The 27,828-nt window shown below is 41.5% G+C and overlaps 2 protein-coding genes across 3 annotated transcripts in view; both read right to left on the bottom strand.

Moving 5' to 3' along the window:
- The window catches only part of PHYHIPL (phytanoyl-CoA 2-hydroxylase interacting protein like), a 122,717-nt gene extending 108,212 nt beyond the window's left edge, over positions 1-14,505 (bottom strand). The window contains exon 1 of the mRNA XM_084526163.1: positions 14,389-14,505. The gene's annotated coding sequence lies outside the window, so the exon portion shown is untranslated. The remainder of the gene's footprint in view (positions 1-14,388) is intronic.
- Positions 14,506-21,612: 7,107 nt separating this feature from the next.
- BICC1 (BicC family RNA binding protein 1) overlaps positions 21,613-27,828 on the bottom strand; it is a 97,629-nt gene continuing 91,413 nt past the window's right edge. For both annotated transcript variants that reach the window (XM_084525651.1, XM_084525650.1), the window contains exons 19-21: positions 27,229-27,389; positions 25,699-25,798; positions 21,613-24,483 (exon numbers count right to left, since the gene is read on the bottom strand). In XM_084525651.1, the coding sequence (XP_084381777.1) occupies positions 24,353-24,483; positions 25,699-25,798; positions 27,229-27,389 (392 nt within the window). In that variant the 3' untranslated portion in view covers positions 21,613-24,352. The remainder of the gene's footprint in view (positions 24,484-25,698; positions 25,799-27,228; positions 27,390-27,828) is intronic.

Raw genomic sequence — 27,828 nt, 5'->3', positions numbered from 1 at the left:
TCTATACAAATACCATCAAAAGCTTTTGAGAAGATTCAGAGCAAGATCTTTAGATGAGAAACTAGGCTGGAGCCAAAAGAAGATTATCATGTTTTAAAACAGGAATGTACACACACCCTCCCAAATACCAAAGGATTACATTAGAAGTGAAAGGGATGGATAATAAGCTTCATTTACCTAACGTGATAGCATGAAGATGATCCTTTCCTTGAAACATAATGAAAACCCTACACATTGGTGACTAGGGAGAGAAACTTCCCTGGATATACTCATTAGTGGCACTGACCTTACATTTTCAGACAAGTTCCTTTAATGACCTTACAAACTCTTTCCTAAAAAGCCAGTAGATCATTTTGAGCTCATCTCTGTGTTTGCACTGCTGGAGGCATTTCCTGCCACTACTGAGCTTAAAATTCAGTTTCCATCAATACAAAGTCTCGGACATTTTCTTATCTAACGGCTCAGAATTACAAAAACCATATTCTCACTGCCCTGAACAATCCCAAATAACATCCGCTTGAACTGTCCCAAGTGATTTAACGTCTTCAAGAACCTTTGTCACTCAATAGCCCCCTATTTCCGCAGATAATTAGGAGTTCATTGAACAGTGGTTTGCTCTGGCTTCTCAATAGAGATCCTGGCTATTTACCAGTCCTTTTTTCCCCCTTCAGCTACTTATATCCATTAATGCACCAAATTAAAAAAAAATAAAATAAAAAAATAGGAAGGAAATCCTCTTTCCCTACAACATTTTAGCATGTGTAGGAACAACATGGGCTGAAGTACTTTCAATAACTTTTCTACGCATCTAAAGATTCCCCAGTAAGTGGGTTGTTTTGTTGTTCCTGACACCTTAAATGATAGATGCGTAAGTACGCCTTCTCATGGTGAGAGCTGTCATGCCCATATGATTTGTTTCTTCTTATTACAGCATTCCACTTCTACCAAGCTTTTGACATATTTTTTGTGTCTACATTCTTATTTAAACCAGACATTGCTTTCCACACACCTTCGTTTTTTTTTTCTCCTGTTTAAGATCTGCAGCATTTGTGCCTAGAATACATCTACATTTACTTCTTGCCCTGCCTATTTTTATGTACTGATTATCAAGAACTATTTACTTGGAATGTTCTTTGTTATTCTTTCACAAGTTTTATTATATTCTATTATTTTTATTACTGGATTAGAGGATTTTCATCATTTTCTCAGCTTGTGATGCATCATCCAGATTTATGCGCTCTTCCAATGCTTTTCTAGCTTGGAAAATGAAACAAAACCAACATATAAGCCTCGGTGATGAATAATGCCAGCAGAATAACCGCAACCAACCAGGCATGGCTGAGGTGAAGCCCATCTTTCTTGTGCGCACTTGCTCCAAAAGCTGTCCCAGTTCATAGGAAACCTAAACTACGCATCCCAGTACTACTTTTTCAACCAGCTATTAGCCTTGGCTTCTTCCCCTTGGCCGTGCAGGCAGCTGTATCCTGCAAAAGCACCCTCAGCATAGCAGTGCAGCGGTCAGAAGGGCCCGTGCACCCCAGCCTCCCCTCTCCCCTTCCCTGTGCAAGTCATCCCCCCGCCTCGGAAGGGCAGGTTTCCCAGACTGTAACAGAAATGCAACCAAAGCCCCAGATGGTTTCACAACTGCAGGGAGAAAAAAAAAAAGAGTATGTGAAGCCTTCCTGATCTAGGAAACTGCTGGCATAGCAACCACAGAGAGGAAAATCAGAGCAGAGCATTTTTTCAGTGTGAAACCATTATTTTTAAGGAGTCTATGGGTAAAAGCCTTCCCTGCTTAATAGGGTCCTTGTCAGAGAGCTGTCGGGGGGAAGGGGGTAACACCGTGGTTATTTGGAAGTTTGAAATTGGATTTTCCAAAGCCTCACATCAAAAGTGAATTTTCAATAGGTAATATGGCAAGAACGCATATTCAGTACTACCCAGCATGAAATGCTAATTGAAACTGAGGTCAAGGTGACTTGCATCTTGACAATCAAACAACACATGTTCATTAAAGGAAAATATTACCAGATGAGCTTGATTGCATTTTTAAAAGAAACGGACAAAATTAGACTAAAGAAATGAATTGGAGACAATTTAACATTTATAGATTTCAGTAAGGAATCTGATATATTACTGTTTAATATCCTGAGGGAAACCATTAATTAAATTGGCTCATTCTAAAATGCAATTAAATTGATACAAAGCAGACCACTGAGCTTCAGAAACCACGTAATAGCGAACCAGAGTCCTCACAGCATCTACAAGAGCTTCCGCAGGCCCAGGTTAAGTCCTTTCTGAAACACCGTAAAGGAGCTGAAAAGCCACGCTGGGAGAAGCTTGTCTGAGAGCAGAGATGGTGCCGAACACCCAGGGAGCTGGGGAGAACAGGACTGACAGTGAGATGGCAGAGCTCATAAAGCCAGGTCTGCCTGGGGTGCTGCCTCCCTAACACATCTCAGGAGCAGGGAACCTGACGGGTACTTCACCAGTCTTTGAAAACAGCGGCAGCAAAGACAACCCAGCTGTGACAGCTGAGAGCAAATTGCCCAGGGTGATGCCGTAGTAAAGGAACTCAGAACCAGGCAGCTAACATTGTCTTTTCTTTTCTTTTCTTTTCTTTTCTTTTTTTTTTCCTTTTTTTTTTTTTTTTTTTTTTTTAAATGATTTGCGTATCTGAGGTCTGCGGTGTTCTACCAATTTGGGTAGTACACCCAGATCTCCAAAATGTGGATTTATGAGTTCAAGCCTGTGCAGCTCTCGTCAGCCTCACAGTCAGGTTGCCAACACTCAGCTGCCTGTCGAAGAGCCCTCTCTGCAGCCCAAAAGGCACATAATTTAAGAACAAATGGGTGAACTCAGCTATTAGTACCAGGCCCCAACAGCTGGAGACTGGTTGACTGTTGAACTAAAGCTGGATACAGATTGGCAAGCTCACAAAAACAGGTTTCCTACCAGAGTCCTAGAACTTCCTTTTTGGGGTCTTATTGGAAGTAGAAGGAGAAAAAAGAATTTTCAGCCTTTGGGGACTTTATTTTCTAGCCTAAACAAAATCAGAAAATACAAAAATGCATATACATGGGAAACGAATGCTACATTTTTCCCTGAACCCTAAAATATATTTGCTCTGGTTAGTGGAAAGGCTTGTGCTGAATCACTGTCCATTTGAGCTTTAAGGCCTGAAGTGCATTTAAGACAAATAACGATTTTTCCCTGAGCGAGGGAAGCAGCACAGCTCTGCTCCCAGCGCCAGCCTGTGCACTCCTGGGCCTGTGACACCATTTTGCAGCACACCGGCAGCATGGCAGGAACGCGCAGTGCCTTTGGCACAAAAATGCCTGCAGCCAGTGCCCTTTCCAGCCCCGTTCCCCATCTGCTCGCCCATCAGGCCTCTCACCCAGACAAGTCCTTGGGTGGAAGCTGTCACTGGGCCACTGCAGCCCTTCCGCTCCCAAAGAGGGCAGCGCTGTGCCATACAAGGAAACCCAAAGCTGTAGGGCACTCGGGGCTGGCATCTGTATTTCAGGGAAAGGGCCCTTCTGTAAGGAGCAGCACTTGTGCTCCGTGCGAGCACTGCAGTGGGGATTTCCACTTCTCAGGTGAAGAAGAAACCACCCGGGCTGCAAAAATGCCCCGGTCCCTGCAGCAGCCAGAGGGGGTGATCACCAAACCATGCTGAGGAAATGCTGGGGAGGCTGGCCTGGATTGCAAGGCAAATCTCCCTTGCTCCTTTCTCTAAGGGTCTAAATACTGTATTTAAAGCGGAATACTAAAGTGTTCAAAACATTTTAATGTGCCTCTGATGGGCTTCCACCAGAAAAAGAGAATCAACTACTATTAGAACTCCTGTAAGCAGCTTATTCCTCATTCCAAAAATATTGTTTCTTCCTTAGTGCGTGGAGAAGCGTGGCATCGAGTCCATGAAAGCTTCCCAGCAAGTGGAGAAAACTGGATAAGAACCAAATGGACCAGGAACTTTGTGTGAATAAAATATCTACAATATTTACATTCGGTTCTCATTTATAATGTTGTATGTTTTGTGATTTTTTTCTTTAACAGAAAGACTTGTGCAATTTTAATTATGCAGAATATTTCGAAGGAAGAGAATTCAGTCCAGAAAGTTATCCCATAGTCCTGATGAAACACAGCTATGCTAAAAATGAGAAGAAACCAAAACTGTCCTAGCTGATAACATGGGAATTTGTTCCTTGACATAATTTCTGGAAGCACGGCAAGTTTTCACACCAATACCAACATATTTTCTTTGTTAATGGTAAACAGCAGAAATTCTGAGTTCAGGGCAGTACCGCAGCATGCAATTCACAGCACTCTCAAGCAAGAGGTCCCAAACCTCAGAGCTGCTCGGAAGCCTGGCAGAGGAAGGCCCTGCAGCAATCAGCGCCAGGCCCCCAGGTGCCTGCGGGGCTCAGGCCTGCACCACCACTCTTGACTGATGAGACCGTGCTGTACGCAGGTCCTCCAGAGCACGCTGGCTTTATAGGCACGTAAGCTTAGCCACAAACAAAAATGTGGCTGCTTGGGAGCTGCCTTGGCCCAGCGCTGGCGTGGAAAGAACAGACACAGCAGTGCTGCTCCAACAGAAAGCCCTGCTGAGGTCTGTGTAACCAAATTCAATTTAATTGTGTCCTTTTCTGCAGGTCAAAAAACCTTTCAGAACGTGCTAGGCCTTTACCAGCCTTATTGCTTGCAAAAACGTTGCACAAATAACAAGTAGCACCCCATAACCCAAGCTGCTATTTATCTAAGTGTCTCAGATTGAAAGGTGAGCGCAAATGTGTTGAAGACACTGCTCCTCAGGCAAAGGTCTGTCTGGTAAGAGTCCCTCCCAGCCTCTCCGCAGAGAGAAACTATCAGAGACGCATTTGGTAGAGGTTTTGAGCAGAGAGAAATTTTGAAGTATTCCAGTTCCCAAGTTTGGGTTCATTTTCACTTCCAAATGACATACAAGCTTTGCATGCAGGTTAATTTGAAGAGTCCATCAAAAGAAAATTTGGTCCTTTGATACCTATTATTTCAAAATCATTTCATGGATTTCAGTCACCTAGAGGATTGCTGAAGATCTGTACCAATGGTTCAGTCAAGCCATTGCTGTCCACACGTGCTCTATCCAAACTGCTGCGGGAGAGGACACTGGGAAGCCCACGCTAGGCTGAAGGGAAAAAAAACATTCAAGCCACTCTTGGACTTACTGGGGGTGATTTTAAATTATTATTTTTTTTTTTTTTTTAGAATGCAATTTGACTTTTGGTAGCTCACTAAATACATCAGTCTATTACAATGAATTTCATTCTGTTGACCTTTTAGGTCACTGTACTATAACAAGATAATGCAGTGAAAATGCTCACTTAGATAAGCAAAACCTTTTCTCTTATAGCCTTAACATCTAAAAAAGCTTGTTCATTACTGTAGAGACAAAGTATGCTTTTTCCTGGGAACTGAGTGCCTACAGGGTATGAAAGCTGTCTGGCAAGTTTCGCACCTAAGTAGAGGAACTGAAAACAGATTTTTTATTCTTTCCAGCTTTATCGGAAGAAAAAAAAAAAAAAAAAAAAGGAAAAAAAAAAACAACCACCACCACCTTTACAGCCAAGTAGTCACAGAGTTTGTCTTAGTTATTTTCAGGAAAATTGGCCTCGTCAGAAGGCAACCAGGAAGGTGGGGAGAATAGTGGTGTAAGCAGCATGAGATATATGAAAAATAAGCAACCTTTTTTTGACGTGGATGCTCCATGGGACTTGGAGAACCAATTTGCCTTTTACTGTCTGGGGAGCCCAAAATATTACAACAGGAATGCAAGAAGGAAGCAAGCACGTTTGACTTTTGCTGGAAGGACTTGAATAAATGCTTCAGTATGTCTTGGTTTTCAAACTCTCTACAAGCTGCAAATGCTGGAAGGGAACATCCGTGGGATTTAAAGAGCACTGAAGTTATTGCCCTGATCCCTGGTGAACTGCAGCCATGCAGTCCCAGATATCCCTCGAGCCTTAACAGAACACCAGGGGACTGAAAGAAAAACTCTGGTTTGCACTTCTGCAAAATGCCTGCTGCGGTGGCACATGGGAAGGGCATGTGGAAACAGGAGGAGAGGAAAGCAGAGCAGCAGGAAAAGTCTTTGCTTTATCCCAATATCATCCCCGAACTAAAACTCTGTATGTGCTGGGGCACAAAAGCCACTGACAAGCTTTTGCCTGCACCTGTTACTTGTTGTAAGCTAAAAGGTCTGGGGGTTATGGCCCTCATACTGTGAGGTCAAAACTTCTACTTCCAACCCTGGGATGCAATTGGAGCTGATAATATTTCAAAACTCACAGGACTTGTGGATTTTCTTAACTGGAAGCTAAAATCCTGTATCAATGTTGTGCCACGCTTATCGTGATAGCTGGAAAACAAACAAACAAAAACCTCAAAAATACTCACTTTCAGATCCAGACCTAGATCAAATGCCTGGCAAATCTGTAGTTGTCTGATTCAGATGTGGACAGCTGGGGCATGCAGCACTGCTGTCAGAGGATCAGCCCCAACTGCGTAAGACCTGAGCCCATTAGAAATAATTCAGGAGGACAAGTAACAAATACTGTGTGATCGCACCTTTAGATAGCTGGGATATAGCAATCAGAGGGGAACAGACCCTGTCGGGACTCAGAACACGTAGGGTGAAATTCTTTGGAGCTACATGCTGTGTGATGTGCAGAAAATTCACTCCTGTCTTCCTTTAGGTGCTGACCAAACCCAGCCCCTATACCGTACGGAGAGCAGACAATTTTTGTTGGAGCAGATAGAGAAATGGTATACATTTTCACAGATGCTGAGAACTCCAAGTTCCTGTAGTCAGAGCCCAACACAGCCCCAGGGACAATCTCAAGCCCATGTTTTTGTCAGCCTCTCAGTGGGGACTGTCCTGCCCTTCACCTGTAAGCCCTCTCCCCGTGCTTTCCCGGGGGGCACACAGATGCACAGCTCTGCAGCACAGAGATGCGTGGGCCTTGTGAACACACCACCTTCTGCACCCTTGAGATACTGTCAGAAACCAACACCAAGCAACGCTGCACCTGCAGCCCTGAGATGGAGAAAAAATAATAGCAAAGAATAAAATCAAGTCAGTACTTTAAATGATTGTTTTTGCTATAAGCAGAGCAGCAGGCTCAGTGAGGAGCCGTGCTTTGAGAAAGGCCAGACTGACAAATCTCAGCACCCACCATGGACCAGCACCACTAAGGAGAAGCACGATGGGGCATTTTCCCAAGGCAGGGGCAGCCCTGCTGAGCTTGCAGGAACACACCTGAGATCCTGCACCTCTCAGTTGGCTGTAACAATGTCTGCTTTGCCAACAGGACTTTAAAGAATCACCTAAGACAAATGTTAAGGTATAAAAGCGCCTGATAAAATAAAACATTGGCTTACATTGAATTGGGACTATATTTTGGCTCCCTAACAAGAGCTGAAGCACGCCAGGACTGGTTTCATTGGTGAGGAAAGGTTAACACCCTGACACTTAAAATTCTTTGCATGCTGATATTTTCCACTTGTTCCTTAGCAGTGGATATGACCATAGAGACTTTGTAGTGATTTTTCCTCCAGCACATAAAAGCAACAGTTCACACACTGTCCTTCCTCAGAGGTGTTTCTGCCTGGAAAAGCAAGTGGCCGCCAGGGGCTGACTGGACCAGGACAGGCAGTGGCTGGGACCCCAGGGGCTCCTCTCCTGCCTGGCAGGGAAGCCAGGAGCAGAAAACAGTTTCTCCTCACAGCCCTCATCTCTAGACGAGGTGGAGCTCTGCTTTTCTTGCAGTGAGAGTGCAGCTCTGCTGACGGCAGCAGTCGACGTCTTCTTGAGGAGCTGCTGTATTTTCTCCCATGTCCAAAGTCATCTGTTTATTTTGAGACAGTGACAAAGTCTCTGCTGCTCTCCAGACAACACCGTTACCATGTCAGTACAAAACATCCCCCCTCCTCTGCCTCCGTCTGGCCGCCCCTCCCTGCCTGCATGCGTGCGACGGGTGGGAGGACAGCGATTTCCTTTCGCTAAATTATCCCTCTAAAACGTTACCTCAGTTGTTTCTGGACAAGCCTAACACTGCATACCTCTTCCAGCCACATGCCTCTGCTGTTTTCTGAGCTGCAGCTTCCTTTTCTGGCCCACGACAGCAACCCCAGAGCACGATGTGCTGCCGCAGCTGGTTGACACCAACCAGCTCTTTGGGCTGGCAGGAGCTTCCCCGGCCATTTCCCCAGCATATGTAAAACGGGCCGGGCCGAAGCTGAAGGTCAATGAGGTGATATGCTGCATGAATATTTTTCTTTCATGTTCCTAAAAGCACTCTATGTACTAGCAAATAAACTTTCATGACAGCAACATCAGCCCCTCACATGTTCAATGCTGAATTTGTGGGTGTTTTTACCACGACTGATACCAGCGCTCGAGAGAACAAAGATTAGCAGAGCTGCCAAAGACTGGAAGAAACTGCAAGTAAGCGAAATTCCTGCTAAATTTTTCAGATGTTATGGAGTTGGAAAATAAAGGGGTTAAAATACTTAGAAAAAGGTAACGTAACGGAGATCCCTATTTCAGCAAAGCCAACATGAAAAATTGTCCTTAACAGTCAGGGTGTATTGTTTGCTGTCTCTTCTGGATATTTTAATCATGGGAGAAGCATCCTTTTAGTCCCTAAACAAATGTACGGCATGTGATACGTGCTGGAAGTGAGCTAAAGCCAACAGGAAGAATGACAGCAGTTGTACACGTTTGTTGGCCTGTTGGATGGGGCAAACGGAGCCCTTCCTGAGCAGGGCAGGAGCTGGGCCAGAGCACAGGGGCTGTGCAGCTCATGGCCCACGGGCACGGCCCGCTGACGGGGATTTGTGTCCACCGCAGGCACCACTGCCCGAATCGCCCTTGCTGGAAGGGGACAGTGCTGCTGTTACCCAAACTGTAGGTGGTAAATCACAAAGTATTTCACGGCCGTCCCAATGGAGTTATCTTTCACTGGTCATAGCAGAAGAATGACTTCAGTTTGTTTTTTAATTTTTCAAAAGGGATGGGCTGGCTTGCACATGCCAGAGTCCTGACCACGGCGAGGTGCGGACAACCCAAGGCCCGGGGCTGACACGCAGGCCTCCTCTCTTCTGCACAAGAAGCACCACAAGCAGGACCTGCGTGCCCTTTGACAGAAGGGGCTTCACCTCCCCTTGCCCCTTGAGCCTCCTGTCCCCAGAACAGCCACCAGTGGGTCGCAATGCAGTTTCCACAAGGCAGGTGGATTTCCCAGCTGGCGCCCAGGGAGAGCCAGAGGAACTTGCTGCCCCCCAGGGAAAATGCAGGGCAGTCAAGGACCTCAGCTGCCTTCCCCAGCACCGAACTCGCACCCATCCTCCCCTCGGCAATGGCAACAGAAGAGAGAAATTCAACTCCGAGAAATGCTAAAACCCAGCCAAAAACACAAGCCAACAGAGCAGGCGGCCAGCAGGGTCGTGTAAGTATGCGATACGTGACAGCGTGCTGCGTTTTATTAAACAGCAAGCACCTCGCAACAGAGGAACCGTCTCCAAAACGTTAATTTTCCTACAGTTGATTAGCTGTCCAGCATCCAGACTCACTTCACCTATGGGATGGAGCACGCGTGGGAGGGAAACTGGCAGCGAGCACAGCAAACGAGTGCCAGTGTGCGGTCGCGAAGTGCTCTCGCACCACGGTGGGGATTAGTGCATTCCTCAGAGAAATGCCAGATACTCCCCCCGAGTTCCTCACTTCTTTTTTTGGTGGATGGGGGCAGCATTGCCTGTTAGCCCTTCAGTCGGACACTCCTGCCCACTTCTTTTGGGCAGGCTGACAGACACAGATGTATCATCTTCCTCCACACTGGCGTGCAAGGCTCTCAGGAGCCTCCTGCCTGCAAACACGTCCTTCTTTATTTTTTAATTAAAAGCAGTCTTGATGTGCATTTTAATGCAGAAAGGCCTCTCTCAGACAATAGCATTTCTATTTTGTTGTTCTTTTTCCCTCAGCTCTGCAAACAGGAAGGGGGCTGAGCTGCCCCGCCTCCCGGTGCATGTGGCTGCCGCACACAAACGTCAGCCTGTTTCTGAAGGCCAGCGTGCAACGGGAACGATCTCGTTCCCGTAAGTCAACAAACAATGTTTAGAGAGGTCTGTGCTGTGGGAGGATTTCCTAATGTAACGCAAGACAGACTTAAAACACATGTCTACGCCGGTAAAATTAATAAAGCAACAGGGCTGTGTTGGACAACAGATACAGGAAAACAAGAACTTTCTCCTGATGACTTCACCCCAAAGGGGTCAGCTGCAAATCATGGGCTGCATTGGTTGGGAAGGGGAAGCTCTGGAGATTTCACGAAGAACTTGAAAGCAAACTCGTAGACTTGAATAACAAAAACAACATTTTTCTTCTAAGAAAAAAAAAAAAAAAAGGAACATTTTCCCAGCATTGTATCACAAGGGCATCACTCATGGGGCAAGTGTTGCAACCTGCATCAGCGAGGAACAAGCCTGGCCTGAGCCACTGAAGAGTTTGTTTCACCCCTTTCTCACTCTGTGGACAAACAGTAACATGTGGACATGTCTCTCCCACACCCCACATTCACCCATCTATTTTATTCAGGCAATCTTAGGAAAGATCAAAAAATGAGGTCAACACTTTTAGATATCAAAAAAGACCAAAAAAAAAAAAAAAAAAGAAGTCCCAAGTTTGGGACTTCCGAAGCTTGGTTAAGAATGTGTCAGCAAAGGAAGTTTGCCCCTGCCTGTAAATCAGGCAGAGAGGGACAGATCCCCCCCCCAGACAGGGCCAGGCTGCCCCTGGCACAATCCTCAGATACACCTTGAAAAAAAGGCATTTAGATAATTAAATTGTGGACCTTTTTTTCCCCATCTTCTCAACATAACTATCAAAATAAAAACTGATCCAGTTATCTGGAAGCCTTTGAGTAATCTGCTAGAGTCCAAAAGGAAATTCTAGGGAATATTCTTGACTCTTGACAACCCATTTCTGGACCACACGGATCTTGACCTACCCCACCATGGCTGTTCCCAGGTATGCCATCACCTGCTTCCACCAAACAAGGCTTTAAAATGTTGCCTTATCTATTTTATTTTTAAGTACTTTGCATGCAAATGAAGTACTCGTGCAGCACGCTGCAGTTATAAAAGCTTTACTCCTTTTTCCATTGCCCGGGGAGCACAATAGATGTTTTTCATTTATTACCACGAAGATCTTATCCTCTACAACTTCAAGACCTCTAAAGATCAACCATTAGTAATCTAATTTTAATAAATAAGTAGCATGTTGTAGAAACCTGCATTAAAATCCCACAATCACATGTACACGCAAAACCAAAAACTAAACTTCTATGTGGTAAAAAACAAACAAAAAACCCACACATGCTTATCTTAACTCTGATGATCAGCTTTAGCCAAACTCTTAATCTACCTTAAACTTAAGTGCATCTCCTGTTATTTGAACTAAAACTTCTACTTACTGCACTGCATTCGATTCAATGCCAACTCGCTATTTTCCTAAAAACAAACAAACAAAAAAAAAACCTTTCCAATACCTAAATTTATTTAGAATAGGACAATCACAGAAATAAAACAATCACTGACTCCCCTAACCACATCTCAAGTCTTTTACCTTCCTTCCTGAAATTACGTGAACCATATGACCAAAGAAAAACATTGAAGCAGAAGTCGCTGCAATTCCACAAACCATATAAAATAGTTATTTGTTATGGAAATGTCTAAACTACCAAAATGTTTAACTTATTTTCTTCAGTTAAAATGTAAGACAGCAATAGCCAAAGTACTCCAGTGTTGTTGACTATGGAACTCTGAGGATGGAAGAAAGTTTAATAAGCAGTAGGTAATTTTCTCAGACTTCACTAGTTATAAAACCTCTAAACAAGTGATATTTTTATGTAATCTCGTAAAAGCTTGTTTGAAATTCTTTAATATGTGTGGCTATACTGATCTAATGAAGTTCATCGTTTGAGCCAGAACGATGTTGTTTTGTGAGGCTATTACCCGGCCAGCTTCCAGACTCTTATGAAATACAGCTGCTGCACGATTCCTGACGAGTCCAGACAGTGCCTCTGGGCACCTCAAAGCTCAGTGGCAGATTTTAAACCATAACTCACAGGTCACTGTCCTCAGACAGAGTTTCAGCAAGCTACAAGTGTGTTGTATGAATTCACCAAGAGCAACTTTGACACACTACAGCTTTACATGCAAAGGAAAAAAAAAAATCTTTGCTTAGTGAGACTCACACAGAAGTTTCTTTTATTGCTTATGACCCACATGTGAGCTGCAGCTGTCCTTGTGCTCCTCATCGACACCAGAAAATCGTTAGCCTCCCCTATACCCTTATCACTGCACAGCAGAAGCTCACCTTTTCTCACTGCACCAAACACACTATGAAGTCCCAGCACACTTTTCTACAGGTGCTATAGGGGATTCACATCAGATGTGCCAGCCCCATAACTACCTGAAAGAACACTTTATTTCCAAGCAGACAGTAAAGCTTGCAAAGCAGAGAAGAAAATACTGTTTCTATTAAAACATATTCGTTATTCAGCAATGCAATCAATCAACAACTCTTTAAAAAAATCCTCAATGTTTATAACTAATTCATTTGGGAATCTTTTAATTTGCACTTCTTAGCAGTTAAGGATATCATTCCAAAACCCTTAATAATAATTAGCTAGTCACCACAGGGCCAAAAAGCTGACATTTCCACATACTAATCTGACTGCTGGAATCACAATTCCGAATGTCAGAGCAATGGAGATCACTTATAAAGTTGTGAAGAGATAGTAAAGTTTTATTATTTTGGATAGATTAAACGAATTGCAAGAAAACAGGAGGGGGTATATTAGGCATGACGTAAAAGAACTAACCTAAAAGATTCCATTAAAAAATAATTTTCTACCAGTTCTGATGAAATCAAAGTTGTAGCAGAAGAAAAATGGCTTCTTTTTCTAGCACAATTAAACATTATTTTAACGTTTTTACTAGCAAGTACAGATGACAGCAATTATCTGAATGATGTGCTCAGATATTTAAGTTTGATTTGTCCCAGAAATAACAGGGCACAGAAAGATTTTGAAGCTTCTGGATGTTTTGCAGAGGTTTACAGAATGCTGAAATGCCTTTGTGTGTATGTGTGTGCACGCGGGTTGATGGAAAGCCACAGGACTGATATTTTGCCCTGGAAAAAGAGTCAGAAAAGGTCAAAAGCAATGAAAACCTCAAAACGCTATTAGAAGTTTTGCTACATTTCTGCGGTGCCTTTGGAATCCCCTTCTCAGCATTTGTTACTCTCCCCTCGGCCCTGGCTGCCGCAGCGTGCTCCGTTCTGCCAACCCGGCTCACCCCAGCGAAGCCCATCTCTCGGGGTGGTGCACGCCATGGCAGTAACGTCCTCCTGACTTGCCAATCTCTCCATCTGCTGCCACAGCAGGGGCGTTGGGAAAGCTCTACTTAGATGTCACACTGCCTGTTGCTGCAAATTTTTGCCATCTGCTGCTGGTGCCTTCACTCCTATCCTTTGCAAAAGTATCAGAGACTCAAAAGGGAAAGCAATTCCTTTATCGTATGTTTAAAAATACTGTTAATTTGAATCACAATTGCTTTTTGATTGCTCTTGTACTTGCACAGACATAACAAATTGGCGCAGACCGAGGTATTAAGATGTAAGGTCAGATTGCACAGATATTAAATAACCAAGCATATTTAACCGTCTACACCAAAGCTACTTCTTACAACAAGCTTTTGTACTACTTGTTTTTTAAAACTGACTTGCATAACTCACAACCTGCGTGAATAATACGTGATTCTCTCATACAGCCGAGCCCCAAATTCATCACAGAGCTTATCACACTGGAAGGCAGCTTAAAATCATGCAATATCACCCACAGAAACACACCATCCCTGCTTGCACAGCACCCTGAGCATGTGGCCAGCCACACGGGGAACCTTCTTTCCCTGCGGCTGCTTCTCTTCCACTTCACATAACTTCTTATGCCTGCACCTGGTAAACCAGGCCTCAGTGAGACTAAATATGCAATTTCAAATACCCCTGGCTACAACGCAACATTTTAAAACAAGTTAAAAATCAAGTATTCAGAGAATAAAACATCCTCTACAGTCCTTCTGTGGCCCAAATCCAGGCTTCAATGCCCAGCCAGACCTCGAAGGCTTTAGGGACCACACAGCACACAGACAATGCATTGCCTCCACGGACAGAGCCCCACTGTGTGTGCAAGGGAGAGCAAAGAAACGGATCGTGTGCCCAGACACAGCTGGGCCACCAACAACTTTCCAGACAATTTCTTTCACAGGATTTTTAAGAGGACTTACCTTAGGATGGTGCTCCTGGATGCTGCTGCTCCTGTGGCAGGTCGCCAAGGCTGGCACTCCTCAGTCGGCAGCAGGTGAGGTGATAAAAGCAGGTGAGGCAATAAAAGCAGGTGTCTCCCCTCACAGCCCCCCACTGAGCACCCCACCCCTCCCCACCACCCCTCCCCACCTGGAGCACCGTCCGTCACCTCCAGGTGTACCTCATGACACAAAAAGGCTTTTTTTGTACCCCGAATTGCTCCCCACAGCTGAGAAATCCTTACCTGTGTGCTACACGGCATGGCCACGGCCCGCCTCAGCTCGGCAGCCTGTGGGCGCCATCTCCTTTCAGTGCAAACTGCGAGGCAGCGCCTGGGGGTCACCGCGCGGGGCTGAGCTGCTCCCAAACACGCCTTGCATGGAGGGGACAAGGAGCACGGTGGGGCTGGGGGAAAATTTGGGGCCCATCCCAAGTGCCCTGGTGCTGGCTGAGGGCCTGAGGCGCTCTGTGAGGAGAGGGCAGCGCCACCCCCCACACACCTGGTCCCGCCGCTTCTGGAACGTTCCAGAAAGTTCTGGCAGCCACGCCCTGAGGGCACAGCTGAGGCACCCCTGGGGAAATTAATTGCAGAACAGGCAAAAATATCACATGGCAGGGAGTGAGGGGGAAAAAGTGGGCAAGTCCACACCTTAAGGGGGGCAAGACAATGTATCATCAAGGGTAGAAGCCTGAATTTGGCCTCAAAAAAAAAAAAAAAAGCAGGTGTAAGATCACAGCAGGGGTAGGGGGAAGGAAGCATTGCTCTATTATACGCTTCTGTGCTTGAACAAAACAACGTGATTTTCACTTGCTTCAAGCAAAGGGAAAATCTGACATGAAGAGGTGGAGGTCACGCAAAAAAGCTTTCACTATCTTTTTGAGGTTTCCACACGCCCCTCACGTTGAGTAGCATGAAAATACACTGGAACGTTTATTGGAAAAGGATTTTCCTTCAGGAGTCACAAATATCTTCATTTGTCTGCTGCCAAATTTTGTGAGCTTGGAAAATTTCAAGTAGATAAAAATGCTTTAAGGTGAAACACTGAACTGTGACTGCTTTTGGGAATGGAGGTGAAAGGAACAGGCTCGGTGATTCTGTCACAGCATTCTGGGTTTTGATGCATATGTACAGACCCTGAAATGCACATGAACTTTCACTTACACCCAACACAGACCAAAGGTACAATGCCTCCAATTGTACTCAATTTATAGTGGAGAATTAAAAAAAAAGCATTTTCATACAGTACATGATTTAATGCCTGTTTTGCCCCAGATAATATAAACAAACAAACAAAAAAAACAAACAAAAACTTGAAAGTGATTTGAGGAGCAGACACAAACAGTCTCGAAGCTTACAAATCCATCACAGAATGATGTCAGCAGAGAGATGACTTGAAAATGTTGGGTTTTACAGTTGCCAGCAGACCAACACACCTGTTGAGTCCAAAGACTTTATTCTCCTGCCACATTTATGCAGCAAGACAATGCACTAGAAACAAGACCATATGCAATCCTGGTTTTGGGGTTTCATTATACTGTCTCCACAGCAGCTCCAAGAAAGAATAACCCCATCTTAATATGCAGCTGAAGAACATGGATGCATTGGTCTTAGCAGTGATATTACAGACAGATGGGAAGCAAGGAAGAAACATGCCATTGTACTCCAAAAGTTAAAGAGGAAGTGGGTGGACTTTAAAGAATCCTTCTATGTATAATTGTGTAGTTACTGGTGGTTACAGGAGATGCCCTGTGGAGTCACTCTGCATAATCATTTTTAAACTGTAATAAAAACACCATGCAAACAGACAGATGCTCCTTTTTATGAACGTAAAAAAAAAAAAAAAAAAGAACCAAAGTAGTAAACAAATGCTTTCTTCACTTATTTTTCATTCATAATCACCCATATGAAGAAATGATGGCCTCATCACAACTGGTCTTGTAATCAGTGTGCTGTTTATGTTGTGCTTACAAATTTCATTTCAGTGCCCAGTGATCACTACCATCATCTGTGCCTTCACTGCCATTGTCTGTAGAGTGCTGCAGTCCCTACAAAGAGCAATGGAAATGCAATTCTGCCTGAACCTTTGAAATGTCTCAAAATCTCCCACTAGTAGTCCCTTGAAACTTTACTGCTCACCAGAAGAGAGCAAGAACTAGGGCCAAGTATGGGAGAGCCAAGATCTAGGAGAGGTGAGCAGACGAGACCAGCAGCCAAGAAAGCCAGCAGTGCCAGAAGCATTATTTCCACACTACAGTCCTGACGTTCAAATCCCTTAAAAAAAAAAAAAAAAAAGCATTCAAAGCTCTCATCCACACTAGCGGTTCTGGATATTCGCCACATTAATCACTCATAGGAAAAGTCAATGCTGTGCTTGTACAAGCAAGAGCTCATCAAACTGCATGTAAAATTTTAAAATATAGCTCTTTCTAGCATTTGGAGTCCAAAAGTATGATGGAAAAAAAGCACTGAATCAACAGTGGAGCATCTGTAACTACTTTTAGTGAAGATGGAAGATAAACCAGTGCTGGAGGCACACTCAGAAGGAGCCTTCTTACATGATAGATGCCTTCAGTATTCCAGCATCTTGGCTAGTGTCATCATTTGGTGGAAGGAGAACCACTGCTGGGAAAAAGGTAATTCTAATGTAGTTGAACAAAAATATCTATTGGCCCAAAGAGACTAGTCAGCTAATTGCCCCCAGTCCAGCTTCCAAGCAAGATTCAAATTGTCAACAGTTTAGGGTTGCTTACTGGGTTATCTTTGTACTGATTTTTAGACTCTGGGCTACACTGAAAATATTTTTCAGTATGAAAAGAATCTACATTTTTAATAGTGAACTGTCATCCAAGCTGTTTCAGAGTAAGGACCTTTCTGGTACCTGCAATAGCAACTTCACACTGAGGTGAGCTTAGGCATTAAAATAGAAGCTTATTCTTGGAGAAACCAAAAACCATTGTACTGCACGGTGGAAAAAGAGTCCTTCTAGTTGAAAAGATAGTGAATGTTCTGCTCAATCTGAACTTTAAACTTGATTTACTTTGAAATGCACTCATTCTCAGAATCATCTCGTCTTTTCTTGTAGTGCATTAACATTACATACAGCAAGATTTACAGCTTGAGACTGTGTTTTCCTTGGGATGCTTTTGTTTTAGGAACCATAGATTTGTGCCATGTCCATTTCAGACCTCTTCAAATCTTCTTTCTTCCTTGTCAAAGGCTGACAAAGTTATTTTTATCAGAGCAAAAAAATATAACAATATTCATATCAGTTCCTGGTGCTTGGGTTATTATACTAGTGGTGACTTTATTTCTTAAAACATTCAACAGCCATTGTCATAGAAATGACAAATTTTTACTTCATTACATAATTGTTTTTTTTTTTTTTTTTTTTTTTCATATTATGCTTTTTTTTTTTTTTTCCCCCATCTGTTAGTTTCCATTAAGTTGCAACACAGTTTTGGCACAAGCTTGGTAGTTTCCATCACAATGTATTAATCTTTTTTCATGTTTTGGTCAAACATCTGGAATCACTCTGCATCTCTCAGTAGAGCAAATATTGCCCAAATCTTTCTCCTTGGAAGATCAGAGAAGTTTGACAGCAATTGATGCTTTGACTGGCATTTAAGTTTCTGAATCTTCATAACCAACTATCTTAATTTCCCAGCATAAATAAGATTTACTCTGATTCATTTGTCAAATTAAATACATAGAATAGGTCTGATAATTATAGCCCAGTATATTCTTAAGGATACTTGGAGTAACAAAACAATACACCTTAAATATACACACATGAAATTTCAAAAATTTTAGTGTATTTTTTGGACTAATTTAAGAAACAAAGTTTGCAAACAATTTTTTCCTCATAACTTGCTTTTCGATGAAAACTTATGAGTTACTTGTTGTTGCTTTGCTGCTGAAATTTGTTACAGTAAATAGTTTAACATCTCAGTCTGTTCTTCAATAGTTTACTTTCTTCAAGGTGAGGAAAAAATTAACTCTTGACTCCTCCTAATATCAGTGTCAATATTCAAATGGCAAATATGACTGTTCCACTTTGACTTCTAAAATTTGCTTTGTTGATTTTACTAAATCATGTAAAATAGGAAAACCAGAAACACTATAAACAGAAACGCTGGTATGTCTGTAGGAGACAGGAGACAAACCCAAATTTTCCTTAGTACAATGGCAAATCATGATATTCAAAAAGCCACTTCAACTTTTGGGATTTATTTTTTAGATGCAGAGATGTCCCAGGTAATATTTTAAGCCAAGATAAAAATAAAGGAGGTTTATGCCAAAAGCACAAGTTCATTATTAGTAGTAGTAAAGTCTGTTACATAACATGAGACAGAGGAAAAATGACCATTGGAGTAGGAAACATGAAAATGAATGTCTGTTTCTGCAATACCCACAAAAACCTTCATTTAAACTTGAGCATATTTAATAAGGAATACTTCTTCTTCCAAAAGCTGTGAAGTCCATTAATGTTGCAACATACACATGATGGGGAGCACTTATGGATACTTAGTACTTAAGCAGGGTTTTCTGCTATGCCCCATTCATAAAAGCAGCATCATGACTTTTTAAACAGAAAATTTCTTTAATGGATTTATGTTCATTCTTCACTAAGTTGGGGTTAATTAAAACTGCTTTGAGATGTACCCAGAGGACAAAAACCAAAATAAACATAAGTACCAATCTACAACTTTATCAGCAATTGATTTGACTTCCGAATTGCTAAGTCCACTCCAAAATTCCCAAGCAACCTTTAATGCAGTGGTAAATGTGTTCTTCAAGAGGATTAGCACCGGAAGCTAGACCTGAGTCTGCAGTCCATACCCCAACTTTTGCCAAACGTGAACACTTTCCACTTGTGACAAATACTGTCGGGCAATGGGTGCATACCTTCAGGCTGTTTGTCAGAGAAGGTAAAAACGTGAATTGCCTGCAGCTCAGAAGGTCCTGCATTATGAACTCTTGGGGTGCATCCATCTGAAAACTTTTTTTTTCTATATCAGATACTGTGTGAACTGTTTTAAGTAGGTACCTTTTCTAGCTACTCAGGAGTAGCCTCCCTCGGTCAGCTTTCAGAGGCTACGCACACTGATTTCCTGCCGGTTTTGTATCTGATCAACATGTTTCTCATATCCTTGTTGTAGCTATTAGTTTCATCTTGCTGTTTGTTGGAGCAACTGCTTGACTGGTTACTGGCATGTCCGTAAGACCATTCTTCTGTTTGTACTTGTCTTGAAGAACCTTTAACAATAAAATATTTCAATAATGAAAATTAGACTCATAAGCAAACTAGCTATCGTAAAATAAAAGAAAAAGGTGTCAATGAACAGACAGTAAAAGAAATAACCTACCTGTTTTCTAAGCTTGCAAAATTAATACATTATATGATTTTTTTGACAATAACTCATCCACCTCTTATATGGCAGGTACAGAAATACTGGCTTACGAAAAGCATTTACAATTAACTCCCTATCAGAGTAAGAGGCCATTTACGTTTCGACCAATTCAGACACCTTCCCTAGCTGCCTACATGTCTGTACAGTTCTCTTACTACACAGAAGCTATGGAAAATATTGTAGACAGCAATCATGCATATAAGAGATATTTCCAGAAGACCAATTGTTTTTCCTTCTCTAATAATCAAGAGCTGTGCAGCTTCAGGTAAAAAAACAAACCTTTCTTCTGCTCAGATGCCAGTGATTGGTTCTTCACTGAGAAAAGGTAGCTGTAACAGTGTCCAAACATGTCTGGAAACAAATACTTCCTGGTTTACTTACTGTACTTATAGTAAAAGCACACATTCCAGAATATCCTTGCCTACTGCACATTTCCCAGTCAGCATGCAACAGGACTCAATACACCTTCTGTAACCATTTTTTCCAGGACTTTGTAAAGGTAACAGTCATCTCCACCAAGAAGTTGATTTGGAGTTGGGTCAAACAGTGAGGATGGATGTCCCGTCTAGGGTATAGGAATATCCTTCTCTTTTCTCTTGTGTATAGCCAACATTTCTCAGTACATCCTCCTCCTCCTCAGACTGAAGATCACTAGCTTTGCTTTTTTGACTGGTTGAATAGAGAAGTGATGAGTATCTGGACAGCAAAGCCTCTTCAGTCAAGGAGCAATCCTGTTCATGCCTTGCCATGCCAGCTGCCTGGAACACTGCTCACACTGCATGAAGAATAGCTCTGATGGTCCGTCATTGTTTCTCCTCTTTCCTACACCACCTTTACCATTCTGCTAACTGTAGCCACACAGTAGTTTCATTAGAAGCACTTCCCAAATAAACAGTCTGCAAATGAAACCATCTTGTTTCAGATCCCTGTAGTTAGTTATCGCTCTGGCATCGGAAGTGCTGTGCAATTTGCTGGTCCACCTGCCTCTGCAATTCCCACTTAATTTATGCCAACGCCTTGTGAATTGGTGCTGAGTACTACAGCCTTGGGTTGCCTTCAACAGAAGAGCTGATCTGTCCCTGTTCCTGCATCATTTTCCTGAATATGTACTGGGAGTTGCAGAAAACATTTTTAAGAGGTCAGTGATCCAGGAATACTGTAATTTGAGTAAGTGGAGAGCTGTGTGTACAAAATAATCAACTAAGAAAACACATTAGACTGGAATGATGAAGTGCTTGGACATACTGTGTGAGGCAAGTAACATTAAATGCATCTCACTACATTTCAAACAGACAGGATTGATGAAACATTGCCTGCATATTACCTCAGTGAGAAATCTATTCCTCTTGCTAGATTTCAACCGGTTCCAGGGCCAGTATCCCAAATAAAAAAATCATATTGATTGTCAAGAATTGAGTTCTTTTACACTGAAAGCGACAGTGTAACAACCGTCACAAAAGAACACAAACAATCAAACCAAGCAGTCTTTAAATGGGAAGGCCAAATGAAAGAATAAAACTCACGTAAGCCAAGCCATTAACACCTGCTCTGAATTGAACCTGAGAAAATTTAATCCCTTTTGCATTATTTTTTTTAATGAGGTATAGCAAAGAAGTGTTCTCATTTAAAAGCCAAACATATTGCATGTGATACAAAAAGAACAGTAGAACAGAGTATTAGCATGTGAAAGAAACATGTTGCAATTATGTGAAATACTGCTTTTTATATTTTATTAACAAGCAAGCATCCCTGGAATTGGGTCTAAATAAAAATATTTCATTAACCAATCAGAATACAAGGGAGTTATATAAATTTATTTTACGGAGCATTGATTAGTTTTGAAAATTCCCATTTGTACTGTTTTAATTTCATCTTTTATTTAAAAAATCACTAAAAGGACACAACCCACAAAAATACAATCTGTATCTGCTCTATATTTACAGATAACTGGTCACTATTAAGGCACAGATTTAAAACTAACATTTTTATGTAGCAAGTCAAATATTTGTGCATAATACAACACTAACAATACGGTATGCTGTACTGTCATATTCCCTTTGTGGAATCAAAAGAAGTGAGAAATTCTTTTTCCAGTGTGTTCTTCTTTTTTTGTGTGTGTGAAGCCCTATTGAAAATAACGTTGTTAATGGGAAATTCTTCACTTTGGTGTAGATGATGATAAGCACTGCTCAGGAAAAGACCACATCAACTTAATACTGTAATAACTTCTGTTTCCAAATATAGTACTGTCTAGATATATAGCATGCACTTATGAAAGACTAAAAATGTAAGAGTGTAAAGAGTTTTGATGCTTTTAGGTTCAGGCAAAATAAGCAAGAAGGGGTTGCAGAAAGTTCTGTACGAAGTGTTGTTGAGTATTTCAATAAAAGGTCTTATAAGATCAACATGACTGAAAACAACTTGATTTTCAAACAATGGTCTTGAAAACGCAAACATTTAAATGAAAGCTCGTTTGTAAGCACATGTATCAGTCCACGTCAATGGAGCTATCTATGTGCTTAGAAGCAAACGTAAGTGTAAATAGCTTTAGAATTAGAAATTGTGGCTTCCACAAGGGTTTGCATGAAGTTCTCTTTCCTGTGTAACAAACACACACACAAATACCTCACAAATAAGTGGATATTTACCTATGGCATTTGAACACAGTAGCTTTGATGTGAACAACTGTGTGCATGCAAGATGCAGTTCTATCCATTCTAATCCGAAGTACAATTTTAAACCCAGAGGAAGCTAACTGCTACTTGATCTACAGTGGAAGTCACCCAGCTATACACCATTAAGTAGATATGGCTGAAATGAGTACTGAGCAGTTATTTTTTGTTAGCCACAATAGGCTTTATATCATTGCTTGATCATCTATGCCCTCAAGTAATAACTTCTTGAAATTCCCTTTGTGTGTGCAAATCTCTCGACCTCATTTTGTTTTTCTCACCTTAAAAGAATTATCCATGGAAAGTGTCAAAACTATTTCTCACCCATTTTTGCATAAAAACCAACTACTGTAAATGTTACTCTAATGCCTTCTGTTAAGAGCACTTGACAGTGGTTTATGTCCATCTCAAAAGGCTTGTACACTGAACATAAATAATACTTTACAGTAGAGGTAATTCACAACATTTCTTATGGGAAAGCTTTTCAACAAATTAATGCTTGGAAATTTTATATTGCATTGCAGAAAGAGGCACTTTATGAATTCCTTCATTATATGAGAACCCTTCATAAACCCATAACAAGACATCTGTAAAGACAGAGGAATAATATTGCCAAATTATTCGGACTTTCACAGTATAAGAATGCAATAGTTAGCTCTAGCCACTTATAATATCGACTCTGTTGAACATAACTTGTTTCAGAAATAGTTCATCTCCAGAGTTTTAAACACTTCTGCAGCTGACCATTACACATCTAAACTGAACAAAACAGATGCTATTACACCTATTTCATGTTGGTCACTTATTCGCTGCATGCATAGTCATGTAAGTAATATGCGTCATTTATTAAATGGCAACAGTGCCGTCTTGTCAAATTAGATTAGTTGTATTTAATCAAACTGACAGCCCAGAGCTCTAGTTTGATGAATGCCTTTCATTCTCTACCATAAATCTGCAGTAGATCAGTTTAATGTTACATATTGTAGGTGTATAGGATCTAAAAATAAAAGTCTGATATAAATAAGTGTCCTTTAGTGGCAGGATACTAAAAATAGCCCTTTGCTTTAAGACAACCATTAAAAACAGTTTTAGCATAAAGGCAGCAGTTAAATATGATGACCGCAAAGGGTTAATATTGCAAGGTCCATTTTGGTCTTTCATTGCATCTGTTACAGTTAGCGAATTTCATTGCAAGCAGTACTAGACTGCTTCATGAGAGCATAATAGGACTGGTCCACTACCGTGTGGCTGGATTTTGGAACAATCTCTTCAGGTAGCTACTGGGGAGACAGAGAGAAGGGAAATCTGCATAAGAACCAGTTCCTAGTACCATTAGAGTGAGAAGTGACTTAATGCAGGAACATTGAAAAAAATTTGATTAGTGCCAATATAAAAATCAATATGGAAATGAAAGAAATAAATTTCCACAGGACAAGAAATCAGAACATGTAAAGTGCAGAAAGACCTCAATAATTATTTTAAGCAGTACCAGAAAAATCCATCTTGATAAAACCAACATCTATGCTCTCTGGCATCCCAGCTCTTCATTCTTCCTTCATTCAACAAAGTAAAAATTCAGTGCATACATTATAGTTATAGGTAATAAAATACTAAACAAAGAACCCTATATTATTATTATTGCAAAATCTGTCCAATCTACATGAGTAAAACATAACCCACATTTGGTGTTTTGAAAGACAGAAAATGTGTTTTCTCTTTTTTGGCACAGTACTGTGCAGACAAAATGCTTTGGTCCTTGATACCCAAACTCCCAAAGTGCAGAGGGTGGTGTGCAGTGAAGGCTGTCCACAGGATTGCCATGTCCATCTTTACAGCTGACTTTTTGAGCCACAACTTACTGCTACCAGCGACCGCTGACACTAGCAATGTCCGAATGATACTGACGTGGCAGTCTTCCACTCGCTCCACCTTCAAGGAATGAGGCACGTATGTTTGCTGGGTCAAACAGCTTTCTTCGGTTTTTATTCAGCTCTACAAAGTAAACAAAACACCCCTCAGATACAAGCGTTTATTTATTTATTTTTAAATCAAAACGACCCAAAACTTCTTTTTCAATAAGAACACTTTAGATACAGAACAGTATCAACTGAAAACGTCAGTGAGGTACTCATTCAGTTTAATCAGGATAGTAGGAGTGCCAGGGTAAGACTCTGTAGAAGCTGATTGGGAAGCAAGCATCTATTCATCGCAGTTCTTAATTTGCACTGATACAGTGTGGAGTTGATACTTTTTTTGCAATGATGCTTTAGATCAAATTGCCACAGCTGAAATAATTTTAAAAGGTTCTGCTACCGTACTCAAAGGCTGCAGTCTTCTGAAGGGACATGCACATAGAATGGATAGTTGCAGCACAATCATGTTATATAAAATGAGATGACAAAAAAAAAAACTTAGCATCTCAATCATTTCCCAGTGCACGTATCTTTAACAATAACATTGAAACGGTATTTTACTATGGATTTTATTAAAAAATGGCGCTCACCTCTCATTCAAATACACACCCTAAGTTTGTATTAGCAAATGCTCATCCAAAATGATTTTTCTTTCCCCACTTACCTGTTCTTATGAGCAAACCAGATGTGACAGACAAATCACTGAAAGATTACAGAATTTCATTACAGCTACTAAGCTAAGTACATTGTATTTCCACCCTCTTTAGGCCATCACTTTATATGCATTCACTAGAAGTGATGCAATTGGAAGGAAAAATGATCTAATGTTGCACTACCTACCTGAAGAAAATTTTCTCCAATATAAATTCATCGCCAAGACAGCAAAGACAGAATATTCATATGTAATATGAAATTGCACGCTATTTCTTACAATTAGAAAACAGAGCTAGGCATAGTACAGCACACTGGAAGAATCAGTATTTGGCCTTCATCTTTCTGCACACAGGGTATGAGACAACCTTTTAAAGTGAACTGGAAAAAAAAATCAAGTAATGTGTTTTATTCAAACCCATGCAATTTGTAGGGACTCACAGTTCTGGGGAATAAAACAGAGTTCACTATCTGCTGTGAAACAGACTTTATACTAGGCTCCAACTTTTCCAAGCAGACCATGCAACTGAAAATTTATTTGGGAATATGAAAGCTTTATAATGCCTGGTTTTAAGTGCCTTCTGAGGAGGGGTAGGTCACTAGAAATCAAGAAATGAAAACCCGTGTGAAGTAGTTTCTTTACCTGAGATTGCAAGCAGCATTTTTCTTCTGGCACCAAAAGTGGTAATTCCTAGCTCTTTCAGATCTTGATCAGTAAGAGTAAGAAACGTCTGCAGATCGATCTAGAGTGATAAGGAATAGGAAAATTAAACAAAACAAGTTTATCCCCCAAACCATTAAGCTGTAAGATGTGGTTCAGAATAGCCTCTTTTTTTTTTTTCCTACTGCATTTTACATGCAGAGAACTAGTTGGTAGAAATGTAAACAGCAATCACTGCATTCTAATGACTTCTTCACAGTTTCTCAGTTTGCTACCCTCTCTCTCTGACAGAAACTTAAAAAGTAAGCAGTTTTTGAAAAGCACAGAAGTCTACTAATGACATTTGATTTTGAGTATTTATCAGAATTGCTATAATGTAATTGGAAACAACCAGATAGATATGGTAGGTGATTCAGATTTCAGAAAGTTAACAGAAGAAAATTGCTCAGCTACTGGTGATGCATTTGAATTAAAGCACTGAGTTTTTCACAACGTATCAGAGTGTGTACTACTAATACAATTCATGGAAATGCCGTAGAAAATTTACTTCTCATTCCAGCCTGTTACGCTCATCACACTTGATCAGTGACTTGAGGTTAAAATAAAATAAAACATCAAACAAAAGCCATCTTTAATGTTAGAAACAACACAGCCATCTCCAGTTACTCATTGAGAGTGGCCTCAAAATAATATCAAAGTTTTAATGACTAGATAATATGGGCACTATGGAGCACGCAGGGGAGCACAGAAGAGACAAGCCTGAGGGACTGTACACAGAATTAATTGAGGCACAGCTGGACTTATTTCTCCAGATTGAGTATTGATCCTGCCACACAGTTCGGTTGCACAGAAACCGAATTCCCCCCAGCGGTAAGCAGTAAGATTAGAGAGATGAGAAGCATTTGGCAGGAAATGCACCAGATCCAGCTGCACTGGACTGATATGGCAACAACACACTCCGACGGACTCAGGATGATTCCGTGAGTGCGTGTACATGAGTGACTTGGAGTGCTGGAGGAGGTACAAGCTTGCCTTCTGCCTAGCCTTGAATATACCCCTGGTGCATGCAAAGCAGTTTTCCTCTCCCAGAAACATATCTCAAGCTACAGGTATATCTCAAGGTACACCAACAGAGCAACTCATGTACAACATGAATGGAAGGTCCTCTTGGAGTTTATTCTTCATGAACAAGTGCACAGTCCCCTTGACAACAAGGCAGTGTGTGCAGATACCTACTTTGCATGGTCTGTTAGGACAAAACACTCAGGTGTGGATCTGAGACCACCAACTGGTGCAGATCTCACTGCTGATAAAAATAAAAGTTGCAGGATGAAACAATGCCCACGCCCAAGCTCACTATCTGGAAATTCAGAGACATGATAAAAGCTAGAATAGCGCTGCTCATGAAAATCCTGTCACCAAGAGACTTCTCGGCAGTGGTCAAGAGATGGAACAACCACTGTTGTAAAAACACACTACAAACACAAAGATATCTTTCAAACGAATACTGACCTCTTGCTGTTGGAATACATCTGTGTATTTGCCCAAACCAAGTTTGCTGAACAGCTCAGGCAGGTCAGATCCCTTGAAGAGGCTGTTCAGGTTGCAGCCATTGCTTCCTGTCAGCGAGGAAATGCAGTCCATGTAATTGCTGCTACTGAGATAGTGTTCAGCTGAAAGGGAAGAAGTGCACTTTTCAGTCACGTCACAGAGATGTGCGATTTTCTGTCACTTCAACACCGCATTCAATTAGATCATTAAATTACCTAAATATTTAAATTATTTAACATCAAAAATGAAAGCAAAAAAAAGATCAAAAAACACTTCTCAGTTGTCTTTGAAAATGAACAGAAGGGGTTTTTGTTTTCTTTTCCTTAAGTTCTGGAATTTGTTTTCTACACAAAGTCACATTATGTAAACAGTCACATGGATGCAATTCAGAACCTCATACAGGGCAAAGACCTGAAATGCACCACTGCTTTTCCCTCTCCTTACGCCCTCTCCTGTTTTCTCCAGTAGGTGTTTTGGAAAATACCACTGCAAACAATCACAAACTGCTCTTTTTGGTCTGATTTGGGAGAACACCATGCTGGAGCAATTCCTGGTAGAGGA

Source organism: Aythya ferina (genome assembly GCF_964211825.1).
Source record: "Aythya ferina genome assembly, chromosome: 7".
Lineage (NCBI taxonomy): Eukaryota > Metazoa > Chordata > Aves > Anseriformes > Anatidae > Aythya > Aythya ferina.
This window is presented reverse-complemented; position numbering and strand designations above follow the sequence as displayed.